Source organism: Phycodurus eques, chromosome 1 (assembly GCF_024500275.1).
Source record: "Phycodurus eques isolate BA_2022a chromosome 1, UOR_Pequ_1.1, whole genome shotgun sequence".
NCBI lineage: Eukaryota > Metazoa > Chordata > Actinopteri > Syngnathiformes > Syngnathidae > Phycodurus > Phycodurus eques.
In genome coordinates, this window is record NC_084525.1 from 41,304,252 (window position 1) to 41,328,873 (window position 24,622).

The window sequence follows — 24,622 nt, forward strand, 5'->3', positions numbered from 1 at the left end:
CAGTGACATAACAGCATGAAAGTTTGATCTGTGCTCTCTTAAACCGTCAGCACAGCTAACATCTCCCTTCCTCCGGCCCTTTCTCGCTTCCTGTATCTCCTCCTCTTGCTCCTCCCTCTTCGCTGATCGCCTCGCGCTAGCCTTTCCTCTCCTGGCACTTGTGACTGCCGTAGTCTGATCCCAGGATCTCCAAGACGTCATCCCCGTCCGTCCTCCTTCATTCTCATTTCTCCCTCGCATGCAGCAACTTTCACTGGCACTCACTTGCCAATATCTGAATGAGTTTCATTCAATGGGTGCTTTATTCAATGTGTGTTTTATTCTATTTGTCTGTGTCTGTGAAATGGAGATCATTGATGGGATCCTAAATAAGATTTAAAATGCAGTAAGATGTGTGCATGAATGCTGAGAAAATAAATGCAGCAGCATAAACACGTGCTTTCTTTCATCCCACTAATATACACGAATTATATCTTAAACACATGTAGACATTGCTTTCCTTCTCTTGCTCTCTTAGCCTTTGCTCCAGTCTCAACTCCGTAGAGCTTAGTGGCCAGTAGTGCAGTGGAGCTTAACAGCTCCCAGGTGGGAATATGCGTAACAGCACGAGTGGACGTGTCGGGTCAATGACTCAGACGTGTCCATCCACCCTCCAGTGCTGAAGGTGAAGATAATATTGGCCCATTCTGCTCAATCGCTACAGATGCTCCGTGTTCCAGCCTGCAGGGCCTACTGTCCGGTCTGCTGCCCGACAACCAGATCTCGGCCTCCTCTAGCAGGGACGTGGTCTGGAACCCCAGCACAGCCCGGTTAGTGGCCAGTCGCTCTGGCTGGTTCCCCACACCCTCACAGCCCCTTGCTGGAGAAGAGTGGCTTCAGGTACGATAAGATTTGAACTGTGTCCCGAATTGTTTCCTATTCGGGTGCATCGTCAACTACAATGGAATCAGTACAACACACAGCGCCAAGTCGTCAAATGCCTGGGTTTCATCCTTAATATTCATGCATTGATGAGTGAGAAATTATAAAAAGTGGACTTGTAATGTCAACAAAAGTGACAAATAAAATGCTAAATTCTACTTTTATCTGACTCCAAAAAATGTAATGGGTTCCTCACTGGGCAATGCCAAATCTCTCCCAAAAGGTTTTCATGGATATTACTTAAGTGGTCTTTGCTTTTCCTGTTCACTGGCAAACAAACACATGACGATGAAAGAATAATCTTCTTGGTAGGGATAATTATACAAGTTGCTGGAGAACCATGAAAGCATTTGTTTTTCCTCTTTCATCGTTGGTTGCTTCCAGGTGGACCTGGGTGTGCCCAAAACAGTGCGTGGAGTCATCACCCAGGGAGCAAGGGGGGGAGATGCAGCAAGTGGAGGAACCACAGAGAATCGGGCTTTTGTCCGGAAATACAAAGTTGCTTATAGCCTCAATGGAAAAGAATGGAATTTCGTCATGGACAGAAAGACCAGCCAGTCCAAGGTGGGTATTGAGAGCAGGATGGATGTTGTGCGTTTGTTGGTGGTTCCACTTTGTAGATTTGTTTTCTTTGTGTGTTTATTTCTTACAGATTTTTGAGGGTAACACACACTATGACACTCCAGAGCTGCGTCATTTTGAGGAGACGGTGGCTCAGTACATTAGACTGTACCCTGAGCGGTGGTCTCCAGCAGGGATTGGGATGAGAGTGGAGATACTGGGCTGTGACCTTCCAGGTAGGACATTCAGCTGCCATGACAGGGAATCATTGTATATCAGTGGTTTAACGTTTGTTAAAATTTGTATATGAAATATGTAAAACGTTTTACAATTCATGCTTATTTTTAGATTTGATTAGCTTTTATTAATATCATTTTAATGAATTAATCATTTTTCAAAATTGAAATGCTAAATGCGTATGTACTGATATATTTAGAATTGTATTCTTTACAATACCTTATTTATTTAACAAACTTTATTATACTGTATATTATTATTACACTTATTATTATTTAACAAAATTAATCAATAAAATGATTACGTATATTTTAATGAATGAATTGTAAGGAAAAAATAGCTAAATTATTATTGCAACAAATAATACATGATTCTTGAAATGTAAATGCTCGGAGGGCCGGATAAAAGAACGGAGCAGACTGTATGCGGCCCACGGGCCATCTTTTTCCCACCCCTGCTTTAGCCGCTGCCTCAAATCTGAGCCTGAGTTATTTGCTGTAGCGATACAAACACAGACCATTTAGCTAAAAAAAGACAGAGGCAAAGCGCTCTCGAGAATAGTGAGGCTTGCGTCAGATAAACATGGATCTGCATGGAGTCTGTCAGAGGGAGAAAGTCACACCCATTGCAGATTTGAAGAGCCAGCTGAAAAGTGTTTCAGCCTGATATGTATTTCCCATAAAAATTTACCTGGAAAATATGACTTCTCTGCAAGCTTCCAGAAACATGTGCTATTACCAGGAGGGAGTGGACAGCGTTTGTGTTACAGGAATGCATCCCCACGGAGAACTTTCAGCGTAGTCTGTTTTCCAGATGTGTGTGGCACATACACACACCGACACACATACAGTACACTCTGATACATGCTCATACATCTACTTGCACAAGCACACATATGGACTTTCACTGTTCACCACTCCCTCTGAGCCTGTATAGGCTGACATGTCATACATACAAGTCTCACATCAAGCAAACCACTGAGAGACACTCACAAACACAGAGATATGACATCATGCCCTATTTAACTTGCATGGGTGATAATGATGAGGTTTTGCATTCAATTGTGCTTGAAGTGTGCAGCACAGAAAGATCATCAGACAACTTTCTAAGTAAGGTGGAACGTATCACAGACGTCTAATGTCGAGGGTCACACCTTGTTCCAAGCTCAGCAGGACCACTGATGACAGCTTGTAAATTCTCCACTTCCCCTCGTGTATATTATTCACTTCTGCCCTCCCTTGTGCCCTCTCAGGTTTCACTTTGCATTTCATATTTTTTAACCTGACTCCTGGTTCGGTCGTTTGAAAAGTAGAAGCTGTGACAGTAGTGTAGAATAAGAAGAATAAGTAGAATCACCATCCCAACACATGGTTGCACTTCTTTCCCCCTCGAGGCCTTGTGCGTGGGTTCATGTTTTTTCGTCTTTTCTCCCATCCTCTCCATCTCATCCTCTACATATCTCACTCGTGCACACACACACACACACACACACACATACACTCACGTCAATGCTTTTGCAAATGTACTCTGTCCAAAAAATGAATGAGGATTATTTCAGTCTGAGAGGAGGATGGCATTGTTCACACGTGCACATCTGCAAATTAAACATCTGGTGCCACAGCATCACAACTTGCATACACAATTTGGGATGGTGCCAGAAAAAAAAACGTAAAAGATCATTTTAATCTCATGACAATTTAGTAGCAAATGCTGTATTAGAATTGAAAGGGAATACTTTCAAGTGACAGAAAACAGTCCTTGCACGGCATACTCGACAAACATGGCAAAATAAAATCCAAATGTTTTTTCACAAAAGCTGTATGTATTATTCAAAAGAGCAGAGTTTGTGTTTGGGCGTATTACTCTATTGACTTAAAACTCACTCATTAAAACAAAGCTTTTTGTCCGTTTTGTACAAATTGTAGTCCATTATTTTTCCGACAAAATCCTACTCATGAGTACAAGCTGAGCCTTGGAGGTGTTTATGCGTGAGCAGGTGCACCCATTGGTAAGTCCAGCTCTAAACTTTAGTGACTCATCTCATGCATTATGATGGCTTGCATCATCACCTGCAGCTGTAGCGGACACTTTATGTAAGACAACACTTCATTGTGGAAGGTCATTTTCCGCACTACAAAGCGCAAATACTGTATGGCACGTGGCATGTTCCCATCAAGAATGGCAGCTCAGGGAAAAGTACGATAGTCAGGCGGGTTCTCTGCATGCAAACAGCCACATGCCCACAATCACACAAGAAGTCGGTCTTATTCCCATTGCCCCTGACACTCCTGTCACCCGGGAAAGGTCAACACATTTACACTGTGACCTTTGAAAGCACTGTGCTCTCAGGAGATGGTGAGAATTTTAATGGACTGCAAGACTCTGTGTTCTGTGTGTTTTGACACACGTACGTGTGTATTTAGTTACTAACGTGCAGGTTATAATTAGGCATTTGATTCATTCCAAGATCTTACCACAAAACCTAAGGGACCTAATAGTTACAATTGATTAAAAAGAGCAAACGAGACACAAGAGGCAAGAGCAAATTCTCGATTTTGTAAGTGTCCTGCCATAATGGCTCAGATAAGCGTCTCATTAGGTGTCCAGTGATTGGCATTAAGGACGGGACATAAATGCGGCGATAATGTCAGATGCCCTTGCCAGCAGCGTCAGCGCTTTCATTTCAGCCATCCTTGCAATTGTAGGTCGGTCACAGTCCCTTTCACAGCAAGTTCCTTAAGTAGACCAATTGTGTGTCACACAGTGTTTGCTCCCCTCAGTGCCTTTTGTGGTTGTTCAAGGATGTCACAAGTCATTCAGAAAGAGGAACGTCATCAGCAGGAGGCCTGTAATTTGTGTTAAGCAGAGACACATTCATTAGGTACTTAGCACAACACAACAGGAGGTACAACTGCAGAGAACTAGAGAAAACCACCTCGATAAACTTGCTGTTAAAGTAATACTTTTGAAATCAATGAGAATTAGTATATTCGTAAAGGCACATTTTTTTTTATAAAACTATACTGGACTTGTGCCTAATTTTGTGGCCAGTGAGTCTACTGTACAAATGCAAACATTGTTATGAACTTACCGATTATTAAGTATAAGAAGCTGTGGCTGGAAACCACCCCCGGGTTTAAGCCACATGACACTGTTTAATCATTGACGTCACCTTAACATCCATATACACTTGACATTTTGACTCATCTGCTCCCAATAGCACCACACTTCTTCCAACTTCACATTCTGCCCACGGCCTCCTCAGCATGTGCGCAGTACTGTGCACCCGTGGTGTATTCTAATAACGCTATTGTAGGCATATTTATGTTGTTTGCTTGGTAAAGTATGTGTGTTTGAATGGATAGGAATCAATTTAGGAGACACGGATTTTCATAAGTTAGTTTGTTGTTCATTGAGCTATAAAGTAACGGAGACACTTGTAATTTGTGTGTGTGTCTGTGTGTCCATGACAGCTAGTGAGTAATCCCAAAGTACGTTCTCCCTGCCCAAGGTCAAGGGGAGTTTGTTTTACACATCGATTCATCCATCCATCCATCCATCCATCCATCCATCCATCCATCCATCACACAACATTATGTGCCTACTTGTGTGCATGCATGCGTGCGTGTACACACTGATGCCGTATCACGCAGAAACAACATGGCGCACTCACCTTGGGTGCACAAGAGCGCTCAGTGGGATGAGAAGAGTTCTAAATTTCAACTGATGGATTTGAAGCATCTTTGCCTGCTGTCAAAGGAGCTGGTCTTCAAGGGAAAGAATATGGAAACAATTATCTGTGCTTTACATTGTAAAGAAACCCTCTACCCCCAAAAATTGTCATTTGCTATTTGTGCCAGACAAGTGCTTTGCCAGGACCAGTTGCCAGGCAACCAACACAGACCCCGAGAAGTGCCTGCTCTCAGCCAAGAAATAATTTGACACATAGCCCACTTTAATACTCTCGATTGTCATTTTCTCACTTTTTTTGTTTGTGTTGAAATTTGCACTTTATGCATGGGGTTGGGGGTTGGTGGACTTTAGCTAGTTGTTGGCATGAGAGTGGTATCTTATCATGTGTTAGTTGCCAAGAATATAAAATACCATCATCAAATGTGACACTAAAAGGTTATTTGCTAAAATGCTTAACGTATTCTGTGCTGTGTCACGGTCAAGCTGGAGCCTATCTCAGCTGATTTAGGGTGACAGGTAGATATGTACTGCTAAACTCTCAGGTTTTTGAAACTGGTCGCTTCATATGATTTTTGAAATCTAATGTCTAATGACCCTGTTGTTCCTGCAGAAATCACCACGCCGGCAGACACAACCACGCCCACAGTTCCGGCTCAGACCACCACTGCCACGGCATCCACCACAGGTAACACCAACCTGGGTTTGACCCACGAGTGCTTGCAAAAGAGGGCTCACCGCTTGCTGGCTTTCACGGTTGTTCTCCTTTTTACTCCACAGTCGCCACTCCTCCACCAGCAGATGGCATGTGTGACTTTGAGCACGGTCTGTGTGGATGGACGCACGACCCCAGTGCCCCTCTCCTCTGGTCCATGCACAGCCATGGTGAGTGTCCTCAAAGGTCTGCACCTCTGCGTGCTAGGCTGTCAAGGAGTTGACGTTTTCTCCATGTCGTGAGCTTTTGATGGACAAAAGGTCTATAGGGGCATCAGTCGAAAAGATAGGGCAGCAAACACAATGTGGCTTAGCAGCTCACAGTTACAATGGGCAACTGTGAGCGCTTCCAAGGTTTCTATTTACTGCAGAGCTTTTATGTGTGTTACTTCAGGCAAAATTCCATTTCGTCACAGAAGATTGCACAAGCAGAATTGTATTAAAGTGGAGTTTATCACAGAGTATAGACACGATAGGGTTTCTTACAATTAAATTGAGTCTTTTTCCTCCTCATGCAAGTTCACTGAATTCCTCTTTCAATGTGACCAAGATAATTCCTTCAATTGAAAACAGTCTAATTTAGACGCGTGTGCCAGTCACGCTACTTTTGTGCCAGAAGCATGCACACACACACACATACGCACTTGTATGTGAGGCACCAGCAGTTGGAAAACAGAAACTCTGAAGAGGAGATTCCAAAAAGAAGCAGTCTATTATTCAAAGACCCCTTCCTGCTTATCTTCTACCTCGGGTAGAGTGATGCTACGCACACTTCCAGCCACTTAGATGTCTATTAAGAAATGATTCCCTCTCTTTCCCTCTCTTAATACATTAGTGGAATAAAAGTACAGCCCGTGGCATGATATTAATTGCTGTCGGATACGTATTTCGCTGAGTTGAAGTTGCTTTCTTTCTCTAATGCATTGCTTTTTGTAGGAATTGGAAGAGATGGTTGTCCCCGCCTTGTTTAAAAATACACTCTCTTTGTGAAAGATTTCGTTTTTTTCCATTCGGAGGGACTTAAACATATTTTTTGTTAAATGTCGAATAGTACCTGGATCATGTTCATCTGATCTCAAAGCAAAGGGAGGACATTTTGCTCCAGTGTGACCTGTTGAGCGCCGCGCTGTCTCTGACAAGAGGCTTCAAAGTGACGTCTTTCAACGTAGCATTCAAGGGTTCTCCTTAGATTAGTCCAAGTTGGGCTTTCGTGCACAAGGAATAATTTCCAGCCGCCCACAGGCACCACATAGCTTTTGAATTACTTGCTCGTGTCAAAGGTCCAAAATCCCAGCCACTACAGGATCATTAATTCACTCTTGTCAAATAAATCACTGTCGACACCTTGTTCCTCTCATGTGGTGAACATTGTTTATCGCAATGATTATTGAACAGAACATGATAGAATAGAATAGAATAGAATAGAATAGAATAGAATAGAATAGAATAGAATAGAATAGAATAGAATAGAAAGCCTTTATTGTCATTGTAGGGTGTACGACGAGATTGCAGTTCCCCCAAGTAAACATGTATGGTTGAAATATGGAGGTCTAGTTTACTTCTTGCTCGCAGGCACCTGCTATTAAATGGATTCAAACAATGCTCAGTTGTGCTTTGCATTGCAAGCCAGCCTCGATTATGAGCTATCTGGCCAGCAAGCAGAACAATGTGGTTCGGAGAAAATAAGGGCTAAAACTAAGGAGTGATATTGTGCATTTTTACCACGATTTGAAACGGTTCCCTGGTGTCATAATGACATGTCCGTGACATGCTTTTATCAAAATATTGCGCACACACACAGATCTATATAGCACTTCACACAGTGAGTGGTGATAACCATGTTTTAAGCTATAGAATTAATCCCACAAGGCCATTTACCAAAGTCGCCATCTGACAATTGCTGAGCAATCGGGCTCTCTCCAAATGGCACATGCAATTTGCAAGCTAAACGCCCTCAATGACTGAATAAACAGAGGGGCTCCTAATTTGCCGGACTTTTCCGGAATTGGTCGTTAACCTACTCGAGAATGAAAAGCAATTGTCCCTGCGGGTTTTTGGCGGGTTGCGCTCCCATGTAAGAAGGGAGGTCTCACTCGGCCTATTCTTCTGTGTGTTTACATTCATGTATTGTTAGAAGGGGGGTAATGGCGATGTCGTTCCTGTAAGTAACAAATGATTATTGTCCTTTTTTGTTGCACTTGCTTGCGATTGTGTTAAAAGTAATGTCGGGTTTGTGAGGATAAGGATGAATTGCTGGGGCTTTCTTTTGCCACACGGATGACTGATGATGATTACTGTGTCACTGCAACAATGAGCGTACACTGACAGTGTGTGTGTGGATGTGCCCCATTTGGCCATATACAGTACTTTAAAAATACCGCTTTTCGCACTTAGTGTGGTGATGCCTACTCTTTATGGCCTCCAGGGCTAAATGAATGAAAATGAAAAACCTTTTAATTTGTGTGTAACATCAAAGCTCACTACTGGGAACATGGATATGACTCAAACAGTTTTGTTACATTTTACAGCAATTTTCTTACTTAATTTCCTGTGACTTTATTGGCTATTACAGCTGCTGAATCGTGATGTTCGCTGCTCATGAACACACACATTGAATATTTGAATAACAAAAGATCACTCATGGTGCTGCATCTTCTTCAGAGCTCAACAGTCATCTGTATATCGAAGCCAGCCCAAAGAGAGAGCAGCAGCGAGCCCGCCTCCTGAGCCCCATGGTGGCGGCTGAGACCGGGCCTGTCTGCCTCCTCTTTTCCTACCAAATGTGGGGGGAGGCCCAGGGGCACCTCAGAGTCCTGCTGCGGGACGTCCACAATGAGGAAACCCTCCTGTGGACTCTGAAAGATGACCAGGGTCCAGTCTGGAAGGAGGGCCGCACTATCCTGCCTCGTTCACCGAAAGACTACCAGGTAGTGATGAATTCCCTGCACTGTAAATAGTCAGCTATAAATGAAACCTAAAAGAAGTCACACTGTCTATTTGGGTCGCATGATTGTTTAGAGCTGCATTTTTCAGAGCCATCACACTGATGTTCTCATAAAATAGTAAGTTGCTTGCAAGTGAGGGGAAAGATGATTGCAAGTATGAGTTGTTGCTTTGAAATCGCAAGCAGTCTATTAAGTTTTCATCCCGTCTCTTCCTCCTTCTTGTCCCTTGTGTTGCCTTCCGCCTTCCATTCTTCCTCTCTTTCTTCTTCCTGCTCTGTTTCTGCTGCTTAGGTTGTGATGGAGGGCTCCTTTGCGCACGGCCCAAGAGGACATGTCTGGATTGACAACATCCACATGAGCTCCAGCACGCCACTGGAGGAGTGCACACGTAAGTGGCACAAGCCCACACACATCATGTGGGATGAGCTGTACTTTTTTGTTCTTTATTTGACTCACCGGTCCTCTGTCACTGCCACCATCCTCTCCGCTTACACCTCTTAAAGGCATCTGTAATGCATGTGAAGTGATAAACACCCCCAACATTCCTCCACATCCAGTTTTAGAGAGACGTTTTATTCCAAAACACCCACCTAGTACATAGATGAAAGAGACAAAGCGAGGGAAGGAGGGGCAGTGTATAAACTCCTCCAGAAAAAAAGAAGAATAGGAAAAGTAGGCCATAAACGCCCTGCGGGCCCCCGCGATGCTAATCTATGTTTCATTAGATTTCTATTATTCTCTTTCTCTCCTCCCTCTATCTCTTATGCGCACAAGCCGGTGGTATTTGTAAACAGAGCTTTTCCCGAGCTGTCAAAGGGAATTACTCGACAGGCTGTTTCCAAAGTAAATGGTGGAGCGGCTGGCGCGAGTCGAGAGCCAATGTGGCCTCCTTAATCTGGCTTTGGAGAGGGTCTTAAGCAGATCAGAGACCGACCTGGAGGTGCAGAGTTAAAAACCTGCCGCCGTGTTCTGCCTGACATCAATGGTGCTTTTAAGTCAGACCAGCCAGTGTGGAGCAGGCGTCTTGTGTGTGCTTTTGCCTCTCTGCATTTGCATCAGTTATGGAGTGTGTACAGAGTCTAAACAGCTCAAACAGTCAAGAAAGCAGAAAATGACAGCCAAGCTTGCCTCCTTCGCCACTCCCACAGCATGCTGGGATGCTGCTTATTGCCCAAAACGGTGGAATATTTCACAGTACGTTGGCGTTTCTGCCAAAAGGCGCCAGTTCCCAAGCCCCCGCCACCCCCTTCCCCACCCACTCCATCCCATGTACATACACGCGTCACATCTTTGTGTTTGCATTCCCTGCAATCAAAGTGAAGGTTCTGCTCTGTGGCTTCCCAAACAACCCTCTGCGGTTGAACTGGACTCGGATTCACAGCTTGAAATGCAAGCTAGTCCCACCTCCCACAAACGGCATTGTCACACTGGAGCTGAGTAAAGGCCGTAATTCATGTGAGCTCTCTGAGGAATTCACTTACATTTCCTCAGGAGGAGTTTGATAGTCTTGTGACATTTATTTGACATTTAGCTGGATTTTCCATCCTAAGTGAAGTTATCTAACAGTTCTCTCTCTCTATCACCCTATCTCTCTCTGTCACCCGTATTTACGGACTGTCCTCACAGAACCCATCAACGCCTTCTCTCCAGATATGACCGGTGAGTGCATGATGTCACTTATTCTCTGGCCTTGCTGCTTCTGCTCGTTAGTATGCACCAGGGTGTGGGTTTTTGCTTGGCAGCACCAAAGTGTCTCAACAACTATAAAAGCTGCACAAACTATCCAATGGACTGCAAGAGTGTTTGAATGAATACATGTCCACATCTGAAGCGGCATGTAGAAATCCCCAAACAAATACTAAACACCCGATAAATGAATACCAAACTATTTTAGTTGGCTGAAAAATGTATTATTTCAGTAATTCATTGTGTCCCAGTAGTAACAAGACGTTTGCGAAAGAGCAAATGTTGCGTGAAAGGCAAGGGAAATTAAGCATACCTCAGGCAGTCAGATATAAAAAAAATATATTTTTCATGTTCTCTGTTTCAGGCTCACAGACCCAGCCTGACGGGCTTTAAATAACTGTCTGCCTCATGAAAAATATTCAGAGCATCCTGCAGGAGTCTATGAGATTGATGTTTATGCTCTGGGATCTCATAATGTCCTCCAATATGATAAGATCTTGGTGGTTGCTGTCACTGCAAATATCATGTGTGCGCCCACCTTAGCTTTCCTACAGCTTTGTTTCACGGCCTCGCCTACATTTCACACATTAATATGGCCATGTATACACACAGCAAGTCCCTGTGCTCCGCAACTCACCTAATGAACGTGCACAATCTGAAGCAGCTGTAGTGGCATGCAGCAGCTCTGCATCTCTCCTACGAGTTCACTGTTGCTCTGCAGTTCTTTTAAATTCTTAGTCAGATTTGGATCATGCTCGTGAAATTAATTTCTTTAGTCCCTAGATTGTACAGTAGATGTCTCTGGAATCTTGGAGAAGATCATTCTTGGAAAGCGCTTAGGTTAGTTCTTACAATAAATGGAGAAGGAGCTCAATCTAGGGGCAACATTGTGAAACGCTTTTGGCTTATGGAGGAGAGGGCTGGCCTGGAGGCTGATGCATGAGAAGGAAGGCAAAGTGAGAAAGCTGAATAGCATGAAGTATATGCTTGAAATCTATCTGCCAAGTCAAGCCAGTTAAATAACAAATCCCGCATCAGCTCAAAGTGAACTCTCGCAGCACTCGATTCCCATGTGGTGTCTGTGTGAGTCTTGCATGGGGATGTAGTTGAAGGGCCTAACAAGAAGAAAAAGCTCCCTAATTAAGTGTGTGCGGGTGCTTTTAAACTAATTATTTCAACTTGCTTTCACACCAAATCGTGTCGTTGTGAGCTGTCAAGAAATGCAACAGCGTTTTTAGTGGTAAGTTTAACAATTGGACTGATTTAAAGTTGATGATCTTGGTGTGAAAATTTGTCCTCAACCAAATGATGCATTTATGCACACGGATGCATTTAAATATTTCTTTGGCCGTGGGTATTTCTTTTCTTTTTTTCACTCAGCATGCTTGTGCATGCTCAGGTGCACGCCTCAGTAAATGAAGCTCCACTCCTCTCTTTTTCCTGTCGGCCAATTATTCTGTATCTCTCCACCAGGGGGGGGTATTCCTGTGCCTCCCTTCCCCATCCACTGGTATTACATTATGGCTGTTGGGGCCACCCTCCTCGTCCTGGCTGTGGCCATCTTGGTCAGAGCTCTTTGTTGCTGCAGACGACACCTGGCCACCAAGAAGAGCCAACAATCGGTGGCCTATCACAGCTCTTCGCAATGTTTCCAGTACTCAAACTGGTCCTCCAGTATGGCCGCCCCAGGGGTGGAGCCTGTGCTGACAGTGAGGTTGGACAGCCGGGACCGACACCGCACCCTCTGCTGAAATGAGCCGCTTGGCTCGGTTGTTTTTCTGTGCAGGATGCTTACACGTGATGTTGATGTCACAAAGCCACTCAACAAATGTATCAGTTTACAGCTGCACGGGTGATGATGGAAGACTTCAAAAACAAATGGATGTACTCTCCACTGAATGTTGCTTTGGTTGCTTGTTTTCCTCATTGTTTCATTGAGGAATATGATATTGACATACGTCACACTATGACCCGTTGATCCCGATGGCATGGCTGGAGTGGAGGACTTATTTATCTGAACAGCTTGTTAGGGCCCATTGAATGCTGTCTTGCCCCTCAGGCCCCAAACGTCCTCTTGGAACTCCCCCAGCATGGACTTCCACACAGACATGTGGGCTGGGTTTTGCCAGCCAACAATGCCAACCCACCAGCTAAAACAAGACCCCTGAGACACCAGGATGAATCTGGATGGAGAAATGAATGCTGCTTTTGTTTGGACTTTGGCCTGTTGTAGTGGTGGCGGTGGGAGGGAGGGGATCCATTGTCATTTCCAACCAAGCATGTGCACATATAAGAAATAACGAAACTCTTCTGAAAAGGCGTCAGTCAGTGATGGACGCAGCCATCGTCAGCACTACGTTTTTATGCTCTTATTGTCTTTCATAATAAAGCACGTCGCTCCTCTCCCATTTAAGCATCGCACCACCCACTTGCGTTGTTCTCTCCGCATCTTTAGAGCCGCACGCGCAGAGTTAATTTGTGGGTGTAAATAGATACAGCTGTCTACTATCATCCCTTGCTTATGTTTGCGCCTACAAATCCAAGAGTGTCATTAAATCAGCTGCAGTGTATTGGTGTCTACGTAAAGACTGACCAAGGCACCATGAAATCCAAGAACAGCATGAAGCATTGCTGATATTCTTCTCTTTATGGGCAGTGTTCAACGGGAAACCAGAAATTATGATTCCCACAGAAATTGTATGTGAATGCTTAGAGATGTTGTCTCCCAAAACTAATTATTACATCACAGCATATTAAAGCTTTTCCCACATACCATGAAAATATGCCCCACAGTGGCTATGAGCACTACTGTATAGGCATGACATCACATCAATCTGAATCACTGACGAGCCTAAAAAGTTTCTGTCACGGCCATATTATTGCTAGGACATTGTCTTTTTGTTGTTGTTGTTAATCCATGACTCTGTGTTTGATTCTCTTTCAGAAAACAAAAAAATGAATACTTCTGAACCAATTTAGTTTTTTCCCGAACCAGACATGCTTTTTGTTCGTAATCCTTGAGTTTGAACCCACTGAGCTTTTGAACCGCTACTACCCACAGTTAAAGCAAGCAAAAGAATGCAAAGAATGTTTTTATTTACAACAGTATTACTGTGAAAGCTTGTCTCTTAGCAGTCACATATAATCACTCCAAACTGAAGAATACAAACTGATGCTAAGTTTCTTTTTATCTTTTTAAACTGAACTGCACATCGCATGCCACTCTGCAGGACGCATGTTGCCACTTTTAGTTGCGGCACTTTTCTCTCCTGAGTGGTTTTGGCTGATGCTGTGCTTTTAAATCATCGGGAGGATGAGGAGGGACTGGACACCTGGCTTGACACTGTTCTGCTTCAAGCCTCCAATACGCGTAATTAGTTAATGGAGAGATAACATTTATTAAGGCTGCGCAATGCACTTTTCCGTCCCTCTACTGCACTTACGCCATCCTCTAGCCTGCCAAGTTCAGTTGCCTTGGAAACATTTCTAATAACGCCATTGGTCATCGCAGCCCTTCAGATCGAGACATGTGCCTTGCCAAGCAGTTACTCCCATTCCTGTACGCATGCCAACCGCAGCGAATGCACAACACATACACACACACACTTTCACAAAAAGTCTTCACTCACTTAATACGCAGCTCTTAAAGGTAATAGTTTTGTTTTTAAAGTAGACTTTGTTTTCTGATGACACGTTTGCATCTTTATTCACACAGAATGAACAGTCTTATAACATCATCATGCTACATCTTGACTGTGTTTTTGACAGCAATGTATCATAATGATCTTTCTCTAATTAATAAAGTCATATTTTTATACAATTTCAAGAGCTGCCCATCATTACATTTCTCTAAACACGTTGGTGCACTTTTTTGTTCTGCGAAACAATATTTACACTCCATATACACAAATGTCAAATTTCCATATGGAGTGTATTGCACAATGTCCCCATGATATTACAGATGGAGAAAGTGAAAGTGGAAGAAAATAATATGGAGTTGTACTTCCTCACACCTATAAAAGCTTCTGATCTGCTTGGAAAACTTTCTACATGATGTTGGAGTCTGTTTGTTGTTGTTGTTGTTGTTGTTTGTTTGTTTATTTATCCAGAAGAGCATTTGTGTGGACAGAGATCACTGATGTTGGCTCATCATCTCTGTTTTACTTGATTTAGTTGATTAGGTTCAGGTCAGGGCTCAGAAGTTCTTCCACAGCAAACACACCAAACCATCCATCCATCCATTTTCTTTAGCGCTTGTCCATATTAGGGTCTTGGTTAAAGTGAATGCTATCGAGCTGACTTTGGATGAGAGGGGGAGTACCCTTGACTGTGCTATCTTATTTTGTAATTACATTGCATTCTTTTTGTCATTTCTATTGTGGTGAATGACTTGTGAGACACATTATACAAACACACAGCACAACCAGTTGCTCCGCTATTTCTGTCTGGCAAAAGTACTGTATGTTGTTTCCTCATTAGCTATCGTCCCATTTCACGTCACGATGTTACTCAGCAGATTTGGTGTTGACACGTAAGGATTTGGACTCGCAAATGCTGAACTGGTTTAATGTTTATGATCGGCCTCACCGTTTTACTCGCAGAAGTTGGAAGGACAATTACTATTAAAGCACCCCACACCACAGTTTAATCGATATGAGACATCCAACAATTTGGCCTTTGCTGACTTTGATCGGAAGAGAGGAAAAATGCTCAAAGGAGGCCCAATTATTGATGTGTGTACCCCAATTTAGAGTCTTAAATGAATCTAAAAAAAAATGTAGAATGTGGGAGAAAGTCAGGGTACCAAGAAAAAAAAACATACAAGCAGAGGGACAACATGCATACCCCACACAGGAGGCCCTGAGCTGAGAGTCAAATTTTGGACTTCTCGACTATGAGTTAGAAATGCTCATCACTATACCATTGTGCTGCCCTATACCAAATCAAATTGTCCAAATTGTCTTAAAATGGTAAACTGAAGAATCGAGATTCAGAGGAAGCTAAAGGGATGAAGTACTTTTGTGCATGTCAAAAGATGTGCCTGGATCAGTACAAAGGCAACAAATGTCCTGTGCTTCTCTCTAGCAGTGAAGACACCTAATCAGTTTGGAGATGTGCGGCTCGTCAGTGGCAGAGAACCATTGGGTGGAGGTAAGCAAAAGAAATGTCTCTTTTTTCCAAATTAAAAAAATTCCCGGCGAACTTTTTAGCACATCTGCCTCACAGTTCTGAGGACCCGGGTTCAAATCCTGCCTCGCCTGTGTGGAGTTTGCATGTTCTCCCCGTGCCTGCGTGGGTTTTCTCCGGGTACTCTGGTATCCTCCCACATCCGACAAAAACATACATGGGGGGTTAATTGAAGACTCTAAATTGCCTGTAGGTGTGGATGTGAGTGTGAATGGTTGTTTGTTGATATGTGCCCTGCGATTGGTTGGCGACCGGTTCAGGATGCACCCCGGCTCTCGCCCAGAGTCAGCTGGGATAAGCTCCAGCACGCCAGCGACCCTAGTGAGGATAAGCGGTTCTGAAAATGGATTGATGGATGGATGGATAGAAAATTCCCTTTTGACACACTCTGGTCCTCTCCTAGGTTTACAGTTTCCAGAGTGGAACACGGCGTCGCCATCGTTGGATTCTCCGATGACTCCGGCCTCAGAGAAGGACAACTCATGGCTGTACACGTTGGACCCCATTCTAGTCACGATCATTGTCATGAGTTCCCTGGGTGTCCTACTGGGGGCAGTGTGTGCAGGTCTCCTCCTCTACTGTACCTGCTCCTACAGTGGCCTGTCCTCACGTTCCTCCACCACACTGGAGAACTACAATTTTGAACTGTATGACGGCCTCAAGCACAAGGTCAAACTGAACCAGCAGCGCTGCTGCACTGAGGCATGAGAAGGCAGAGAGAGGAAACGAGCACATTGGTTTTGTGAAAACCTCTCACTATCGTCTTCATTTGCTCCTAGCTTCACCTTAGTGTCAGCTGTCTTCCTCAAGGAGACAAATGTCTGGACACATGGACAAGTTGGCCACATTTTTGCTCAAGGGAGTTTTCCTTTTCCTGTTGGAAAAATGGCACAGTCAAATATTTTGTGGTGAAAGCAACAATGTGAAAAAAGACTGAGGTCAGCACGATGGATTGCTCCATTGCAAGGCCTCAGACATCTAAATATCTACACATATCAACTTTAGATCCCTGCCCCACCAAAAGTGAACAGTTTCTAAATGATCGTCATAGATTTGTAAGAGTTCTAGTTTTGAAAGTGCACATACTGAGTGAAAATATTGTGTTGGAAAGGTGGTAGGTTAGGAACATCCTTAGCAAGCCTCTTTTTTGGCTCACACGTGAACGTTGGCCCAGAACTTAGCTCCTCTTGTCTGACCTGTTGACTTTTTGTTCCATTGTGGACTCTGCTCCTCATTGGGCTCGCCTTTTCCGTGGTATTTTTAGTCACCGACATCCCTCAACTTTGTATTTCTGCACTCACTCTCTTTCTGTTTAATGTTTCTGTTCTGGCCCTTGGCCAATTAGTGATTAGCTGATATCTAGGGGAAGAGGTTAAGAAAGTGGTTGGCGTGAAGGTTGGTGAGGCGGTAGTGTTTTTTTTATGACAGAGAGAGTTATAGTCGTTGCGGAGTGTTCTTTGGAGAGAAGGTCATGTTTTCTTTGTACTTAATGGAGAAAGGTCAAGGAGTTTTGTGGGTGCATTCTATGGATTGCAGCTGAGGGCAGAGACCGACAACTGTGGAGGAAAGACAAACAAGGAGAAGCAGAGATAGGCCGTGAGTGACAGAACACCAAGCACTCCACTCGCCAATATGTTCCCGCTCTGTGCCAAAGACGAGAAGCAAATGTGCAGCCAGAAAGTTCTCGTCTCAATGGTATGACAACATGCCACTGGACACACATCAAGCCTTAAACTGGAAAAATTAAGCGGACATACTTAGGACACACCAAGGTGAGAGTGTCCCACTTTGAACTAGAGAAGCCATATGAAGGACCTATCCCACTACCATCTTGAACATTCACTGCACAAACCTCACTCAACTGCATGGCCAATGATGGCTTACTTTATTATGTTGTTTTTTCAGATATTTTCAGTTCTCATAAAGCAAGGTGAGCATTCTTTGAAAACACCCTGCACACGAATGGACTACGTGTTGAGAGGGAGAGTGGGAGAGAAAATATTGATTTTGCTGTGATGCTATATTATAAATTTCAAAACAAAAAACAGATATGATTGGCTTGTATATAATGAACAAAGGTCATTCAGACACGCATACATTCAACTTGAAACCAAGGCTGCTACAGTAAGTGCCGTTTATATTACCGCTTTGACTTTGCAGGCCTTGGTCCTCATGGGTTTGTAATTGGAACACATTTCAATTTGCGAATTCCCCCGCTATATCGCGACACAAATTGTCTTTGTTGAGTTTCATCCTTTTGAAGCGCTGAAAAAGCTCTGCTTTGCTGTGCTGTACAGGGGCACAGAGTTCTATTCCTATGACACCGACGTAACACAATTTTTATACAAGTTGGAACACCGTAGTGTAACACTGATGTTGTAGTAGTCATGATTACAGTAAATATTTGTATGAAAAACACTCTTGTAGGTCATAATTGTAAAACAATTAAATGGAAAAACAGAAGTACGGTGCTAAGGGAACATACCTTCTCGTATTTACGGCACAAACGTTATGAGTTGAAACAAATATTTCTTAATTATTTATGGGTGTTGCATCCCAGCCAGGGAATATCATAGATTAACCCACCTGTACAATACAAATCATCATCGTCGTCTTCATTGTCATTGTACTGCAAAGCTGATTTCTCATCAAGTTTCACTGTTAAGTACGCTGTCTTGACAATGAATTACAGTAAGTACCTTTCCATATTTACGAAAAATAGCGTCTGGTATTCGCGGATTTTCACGTTTTGCTGCAGTTTTTGGCATATAAGCCCCGCAAAAACTGTAACTGAGATGCCTGAGGTGTGTATTTGAGCCTTGAGAAGGTATGTAGAAACATACCTACTACAAGGTCCACATTTTGTACACACTCAACATTTCATCCCTATCGAACACACACACGCCCACACAAACTAGCCCTCTCCTCTGAAGCCCACACCTCTGAACCACATTGACTCTCTTCAAAGTGCCTTGGAACCTCGGGGATCCAGCTTGCCTTTGGATCCAGTTCCAGATAGTCACGTGACACTGAGAGTGACCATATTAGCACCCCCTTTGACCTAGGGGGACCAAACACATTCGAAAACAAGACCTCCTCTTGCACTGCTTGGACTGCTGCTGCTGTTGTTGTTATTTTAAAGGGGTCTTTGTACAGAAATGCTCTTTTTATGATTGTTTTGATTGTTGTTATGATTATTTAATAAAGGATTTATACCATAATAAGGAACATGCGAGCATATTTTTTCTCACCAACTAACTTTCCTGTAGACTTTCAAACCAAATCTTCGCAAAAAAAAAAAAAAAAACCACAATAATTGCGCATAAACCTATGTTGTCAAATACGAAGATATTATTTTGTGTTGCCTGCCTGCGATACTGGGCCTCTAATCTCCCCATGAACTCCCATTAGTCTGGACCTCTGGTGGCCCTCATTTAGAGCTCCTACATCAAAGCTTTGAAGTCTGTGGCATCTCAGCCTCAACCGCCCCACCAGCATCCCCCCCCCCCCCCCCCCCCAACCACACACAAAAATATACGGTACCTTGCAATTACTCTGCTTCTCTTTTCTCCAGTGTACAGTCTCCCACACACGGTTCCATTTATCCACACAGTCTTTCTTCACCTAAAAGCAAAGCTTGTTAGCAAACACAGCACACACTGTCAGAGCTTCCATGCCATTTCTTTGTGGATTCCTGTAATGGAGCCGAAGATTATGCGCGGAAGGCTCATGGGAGGAGATGTGGAGTTGTGACGAACGATTAATGAGCGTGCTCAAATTAGCTCTGCATTTTTCAGCTACTTTGCACTCTTGCAATGTGTTTTTTGTTCTCTGTCAAACAGCCAGACGTCATAGCTTATTAACTTTGACAACATATAACTACTCGGAGTTAGCATGAAATAGTAGTGCAGGTTTGCCTGTCAGAGCTGTGTCAAAGCAGAAGGTGTGTGTGTTGACGCCTTGCAGCAGTGGAGGCAGTTAGCAAGCTCCAGTCCGTGACGCAGCAGAGCAGGCCAATTACCGCCTCTGAATAAAACACACTCAGCGGTCCACTGGAGGAGTGCAACGCCATCTGCTCATGAGTTTGATTGATCCCGCCAGCGCAGTCACGACCACATCACACAAATAAATGCCGACGGGACATTACCCGAGCAGCCAGATTGTCATTGTTCCATGATACCACCTCTTGTTTTCTCAAGCAAATTTAACTTAACTTTATGTTCCTGTGAGTGGTTGTGTGTAAACCAAATTGCAGATTTTCTTGTTGTTTTTTTTATCAGAATGTAAACTGCAGGGGCTTTTGCTTTCCTTCATCGGATCAGTTCCTTGCCTCTGAAGCCTTCAAAGAAAGACCCTGGCGCCATGTAAAGCGATAGGCCAGATTGCAGAGGGAGCCTATTTCAGAGTTGCGCTCGAGGAAGTAACTGGAACGCACAGCCAATTATTTTTGAGGGATTAAGTAATCAAGATGGAGGAGCGAGCACACAGGTCATTGCACAGTCATTACAGTTGAAAGAACACAAGTACAGTATATATATGGATACAAATGAAGGGAGCACGGTGGACTCACGGTGAGCACGTCTAACAGTTGAGCGCTTCCAGGTTTGGATCTCAGCTCTGGCCCTCCTTTGTGGAATTTGATTGCTCCCCTCATGCTTGCATGGATTTTCTCCAGGGACTGCAGCACGCACTATCCAAACCCACCCCCCTCTCTACCATACATCCACCCACCCACCACCACCACCATTCTAAAAACAAGCATGTTTGAAGACTCAAAATTGTCCATAGTGGTGAATGTGATTGTGAATGGTTGTTTGTCTGTCGGTGCCCTGCTATTTGCTTGCAACTATCCAGGGTGCATTTTGCCTCTCACCCAAAGTCAGCTGGGATAGGCTCCAGCTCACCTGCATACAAATTAAGTACTGTATTTCAAACTAGCTCCATCTACAAGAGTACAACTGTATTTGACCCTGGCATATAGCAAAGATAGTCAGGCAGAATATTAATAGTACAGAGCGGCACATTTCTGGAGAAATTTCAGAGAGCATAACTCCTCGGTTTTCTCCTTCATGCGTCCTCAAAGAGAGTCTTAAGTTAGAAGAACAGAACTACCTGGAGACGATATCTTGCTGTGTCTTTCAACAGCATCCAACACGCTGTCACAAACTGCAGCAGCAATGCATAAACACATGTAGAGACTGACACTTCTGTTCCGAAATATGTTTCACGCACATATCAGAGCACACACACGTCCCAGTGGTCTTCCTGGGAAGGGGGCCCAGATAATCTTGTTGGGTCTGCCAGTGGTTCAAAGCACCAATGTGGGTCAGTGTACATAGTTTGTGTGTGTCCATGTGTGTTTGTGTGTGTGTGTGTGTGCGTATGTGTGTGTGTGTGTGTGTGTGTGTGTGTGTGTGTGTGTGTGTGTGTGTGTGTGTGTGTGTGTGTGTGTGTGTGTGAATCAACGTGCCTGCAAATGGACATCGGACAACAATTGCAAGAGTTTTGTATCAGCACAAGGTCGACCACCACGTTCTTTCATCTGTTCCATTATCATCCGGACGCCACCAGTGGATCCTGCCTCTGAAAACAAATACATGGAGGAAATTATTAAGTTCTACTCACAGATCCAAAGTCGGCCAAACCACCACAGAGGAAAATTTACTTATGAGTGGCGAGTGTTGTCCAACATATCTGAGACCACATATACAAGTATTTAGTCTATCTGTATTGTCCACTGGAGACTTGTGGAGTGACCACTGATCCTGCCCGATTTGTCTCAGGAAACCTGCTGACAGGATTGGTGGGGCACCTCTCACATTGCATCCAAACATCTGGAGTGTATATGGACTCATTTGTGGTGAAGCAATTCAAGTCCATGGGGTCAGTCTACTCCAGTAGTAGCTTTGTGGCAGCAACTTTGCTGTTTAGGTTAATTGCTTTCCTCGTTTCCTCGTAATGTCATCACATTGCTTGTTGATTGCTTTTATTTCCTATTTTTATTCCTCATATGTGTGTCCATCGCATCATTGTGTTAAAGAATAATGACTTCCACAACCAAAGGTGTCAATAATGTGCCCACTCAGTGGGGGGGCACACTGGGAACTGGATTACGGTAAAATAGTGCTGTCCCCTGATCCAGCTGCTTCACTCTTCTGCCCTGCCAGTTCCCCGTTAGACCCGTCAGTTGGGGGAAAACAGTGTCAGGTTTGGGCGAACACTAGGCCAGATGTCTTGGCCTCCCTGCCTTGCTTTGGCCTGCCCTGCCTATCCCTCACTGTTTATTTTAATGAACCATATACACTACATATTCACATCATTTTAGGAAGCTAGGTGGTTGGGGTGAGGGGAGAGGCTGAGGGTCAGCAGTGCCCCATAGCCATCCCGCTTTATTCCCACCAGCCTCTCCAATTTTAATGCATGACACCACACCATGGGGAGTGATGAGGGTGACGGGCTTTGGGTGGGTGGTGGTTGGCCAGGGGTGCTGGTCCCTCACCTCGGTGGAGCTGACGGGACCACCCTGGGTCTCAGAGCAAGAGATAACTAACATGCATGTGTGACAGTGTTTATTCACTACTTAAATCAAAATAGACACATTATGTAACATTATTGTAGTCATATACCATGTTATTCTTCTATTGTTACTGTTTTTTTTCTTTTCCTTTTTATATTATTTCTATTCTCTCTGTCTGTCCCCTCTCAAAACCTGTTCTGTCCAGCTGCATTTTAAATAAATAGGACTATATAAACAACCACAGAGGGAGTATTTCAAAATAATGTAACTGAAAAACTGTTACAGCATAAAAAGACAAAGATTCACCTATACATGACCCTGCATCTTATCAGGACAGGTTTAATAAAGAAAATAAAAAGAACGACTGATGGTTTACACAACACAATTCTAAAAATAGCTCAAATTATCAATATGAACTCTTGAGCTTGAGAGACAAAATGGCAAAACTATTATTTGTCAATCAGATGTTGAAAGAGCTGCTGTCGACGCAGTGATCTTGTTTGAAATGCTGTCAGCATGTGAGCACATCAGACAAGTCTCATACTCTCAATGTGAAAGAGTTGCGTCGTCACGCCTGTTATTCTCTCAACGAACTTGTCAATGTGAGGGGAAAAAAACAAGTTGGTAGAGGCAATGAGTTAACCCTGACAAGCGGGCTGTCAAGAATTCATCTGGGGCAAATTTGTGGAAGAAGCAAACAAACAGCTGTGCCCATCATTAAACCCCCATTTCTGGCATAATTGCAACGTCCTTGATATTTTCTTTAAATAAAATGTGCAATTCCATCAGAATGTTTGCCAATGGGATTGCGAAGAGATGCTAAGGGATACATTAATTGAAGAGTATACTGTAAGGCTCGTTAATACATCATCGTTCAGTATGTACAGCGAGTTGTCCAGTGACTGAAGGGTTGCTGGTTCGAATCCCAGCTCCAACTGTCCACGTGTCGGAGTGTCCTTAGGCAATACACTGAACCCTAATTATCCCCCAATGGGCCTTGCAGCGGCTTGCATGGCAGTAGCTGCCCATTGGTATATGAATGTGTGTGTGTGTGAATGGGTGAATGTAAGTCTTTGTAAAGCGGTTTGGGCACTGTGATGGTGTAGATAAAGCGCTATATACGTGCAGTCCATTTACCATTTATTTACCATGGTGGTGTAGTGTGTGCACTTCGGCTTTATACCGAAACAGGTACAGTGTGTTACGTTACTTGAAGATTCTAAAGGCCCATAGCTGTGAATCTGAGTGTGAATGGTTCTTTGTCGGTACGTGCCTTGCAATTGGCCGGTGACCATTCCAGGGTGTACCCCACCTTTCGCCTGAAGTCAGCTGGGATAAGCTTCAGCTCACCCACAACCCTAATGAGGATATGCAGTGCAGAAAATGGGTGGATGGATTTCATTTCATAGCATATCGCAGCAATTCCCAGATACTAGGGATGGAACAGTTTTTGAAAACCGCCAAAATGTTTCAGCTCAACTGTTTTGGTTCGGTGCGCATGTGTTCCGTTCGGTTCATAACATGCGTGACTCTTCTTTTTGTTCCCTCATTTACCAATGAGGCGAGTGTCAATTAAGCCACAGCACAGGAGCAAGTTAGGCAAGATGGCGGCGTGGACACGTCATCTGTGTCATGTCGTCCAGATGCAGCAGCCAGTCATATTGCAGCGGGGCACGTCACCAGAGATCTTAAGTTGGAGAGAACAGATACAGACCCGGGGTAGCCAGTAAGCTTCCCATGGTACAATGGTGTGTCTTTATCCCTCCAACGCAAGAGCTCTGGTTCCTCGGCTTGGCTGCTCCACAGCACAACTTCCCGTCCCACTCATAGCCGTCTGTGCCGACTACCCTCCTTTCCCCGCCAACAGTTCAAGCAACAAGTTTCTCCAAGAAGTACAACGGAAGTGATATCACTATAATGTTCGTGACTGACTGGGGTGTTTGATTAACACAGAAACTTTGCTTTACCCGAAGATACACAACTCTAGTATGTAGCGAGCTAGCCTTTAAAAAGTGGGTTTTACCTGATTTGAAGGTAAGTACACTCAAATTAAAGCTGAAAGTCTGCAGCAAACATATCTTGTGCCAAATCCATAGTTGTGGTGTTTAGAGCAAAAAAGATGACAAATGTGTTCATTTATCGACGTAACTGAAAGCATAAATCA

The 24,622-nt window shown here is 43.8% G+C and overlaps 1 protein-coding gene across 5 annotated transcripts in view; it reads left to right on the plus strand.

Moving 5' to 3' along the window:
* The window catches only part of nrp2a (neuropilin 2a), a 55,700-nt gene extending 36,535 nt beyond the window's left edge, over positions 1-19,165 (plus strand). Inside the window, exons 9-18 of one of the 5 annotated variants that reach the window (XM_061692065.1) lie at positions 704-879; positions 1,306-1,485; positions 1,574-1,718; positions 6,023-6,097; positions 6,190-6,294; positions 8,785-9,050; positions 9,360-9,456; positions 10,695-10,727; positions 15,840-15,905; positions 16,345-19,165. In XM_061692065.1, coding sequence (XP_061548049.1) covers positions 704-879; positions 1,306-1,485; positions 1,574-1,718; positions 6,023-6,097; positions 6,190-6,294; positions 8,785-9,050; positions 9,360-9,456; positions 10,695-10,727; positions 15,840-15,905; positions 16,345-16,649 — 1,448 coding nt within the window. In that variant the 3' untranslated portion in view covers positions 16,650-19,165. The other 4 variants (XM_061692073.1, XM_061692091.1, XM_061692081.1 and 1 more) reach the window with 4 other exon arrangements.
* The last annotated feature ends 5,457 nt before the right edge of the window (positions 19,166-24,622 follow it).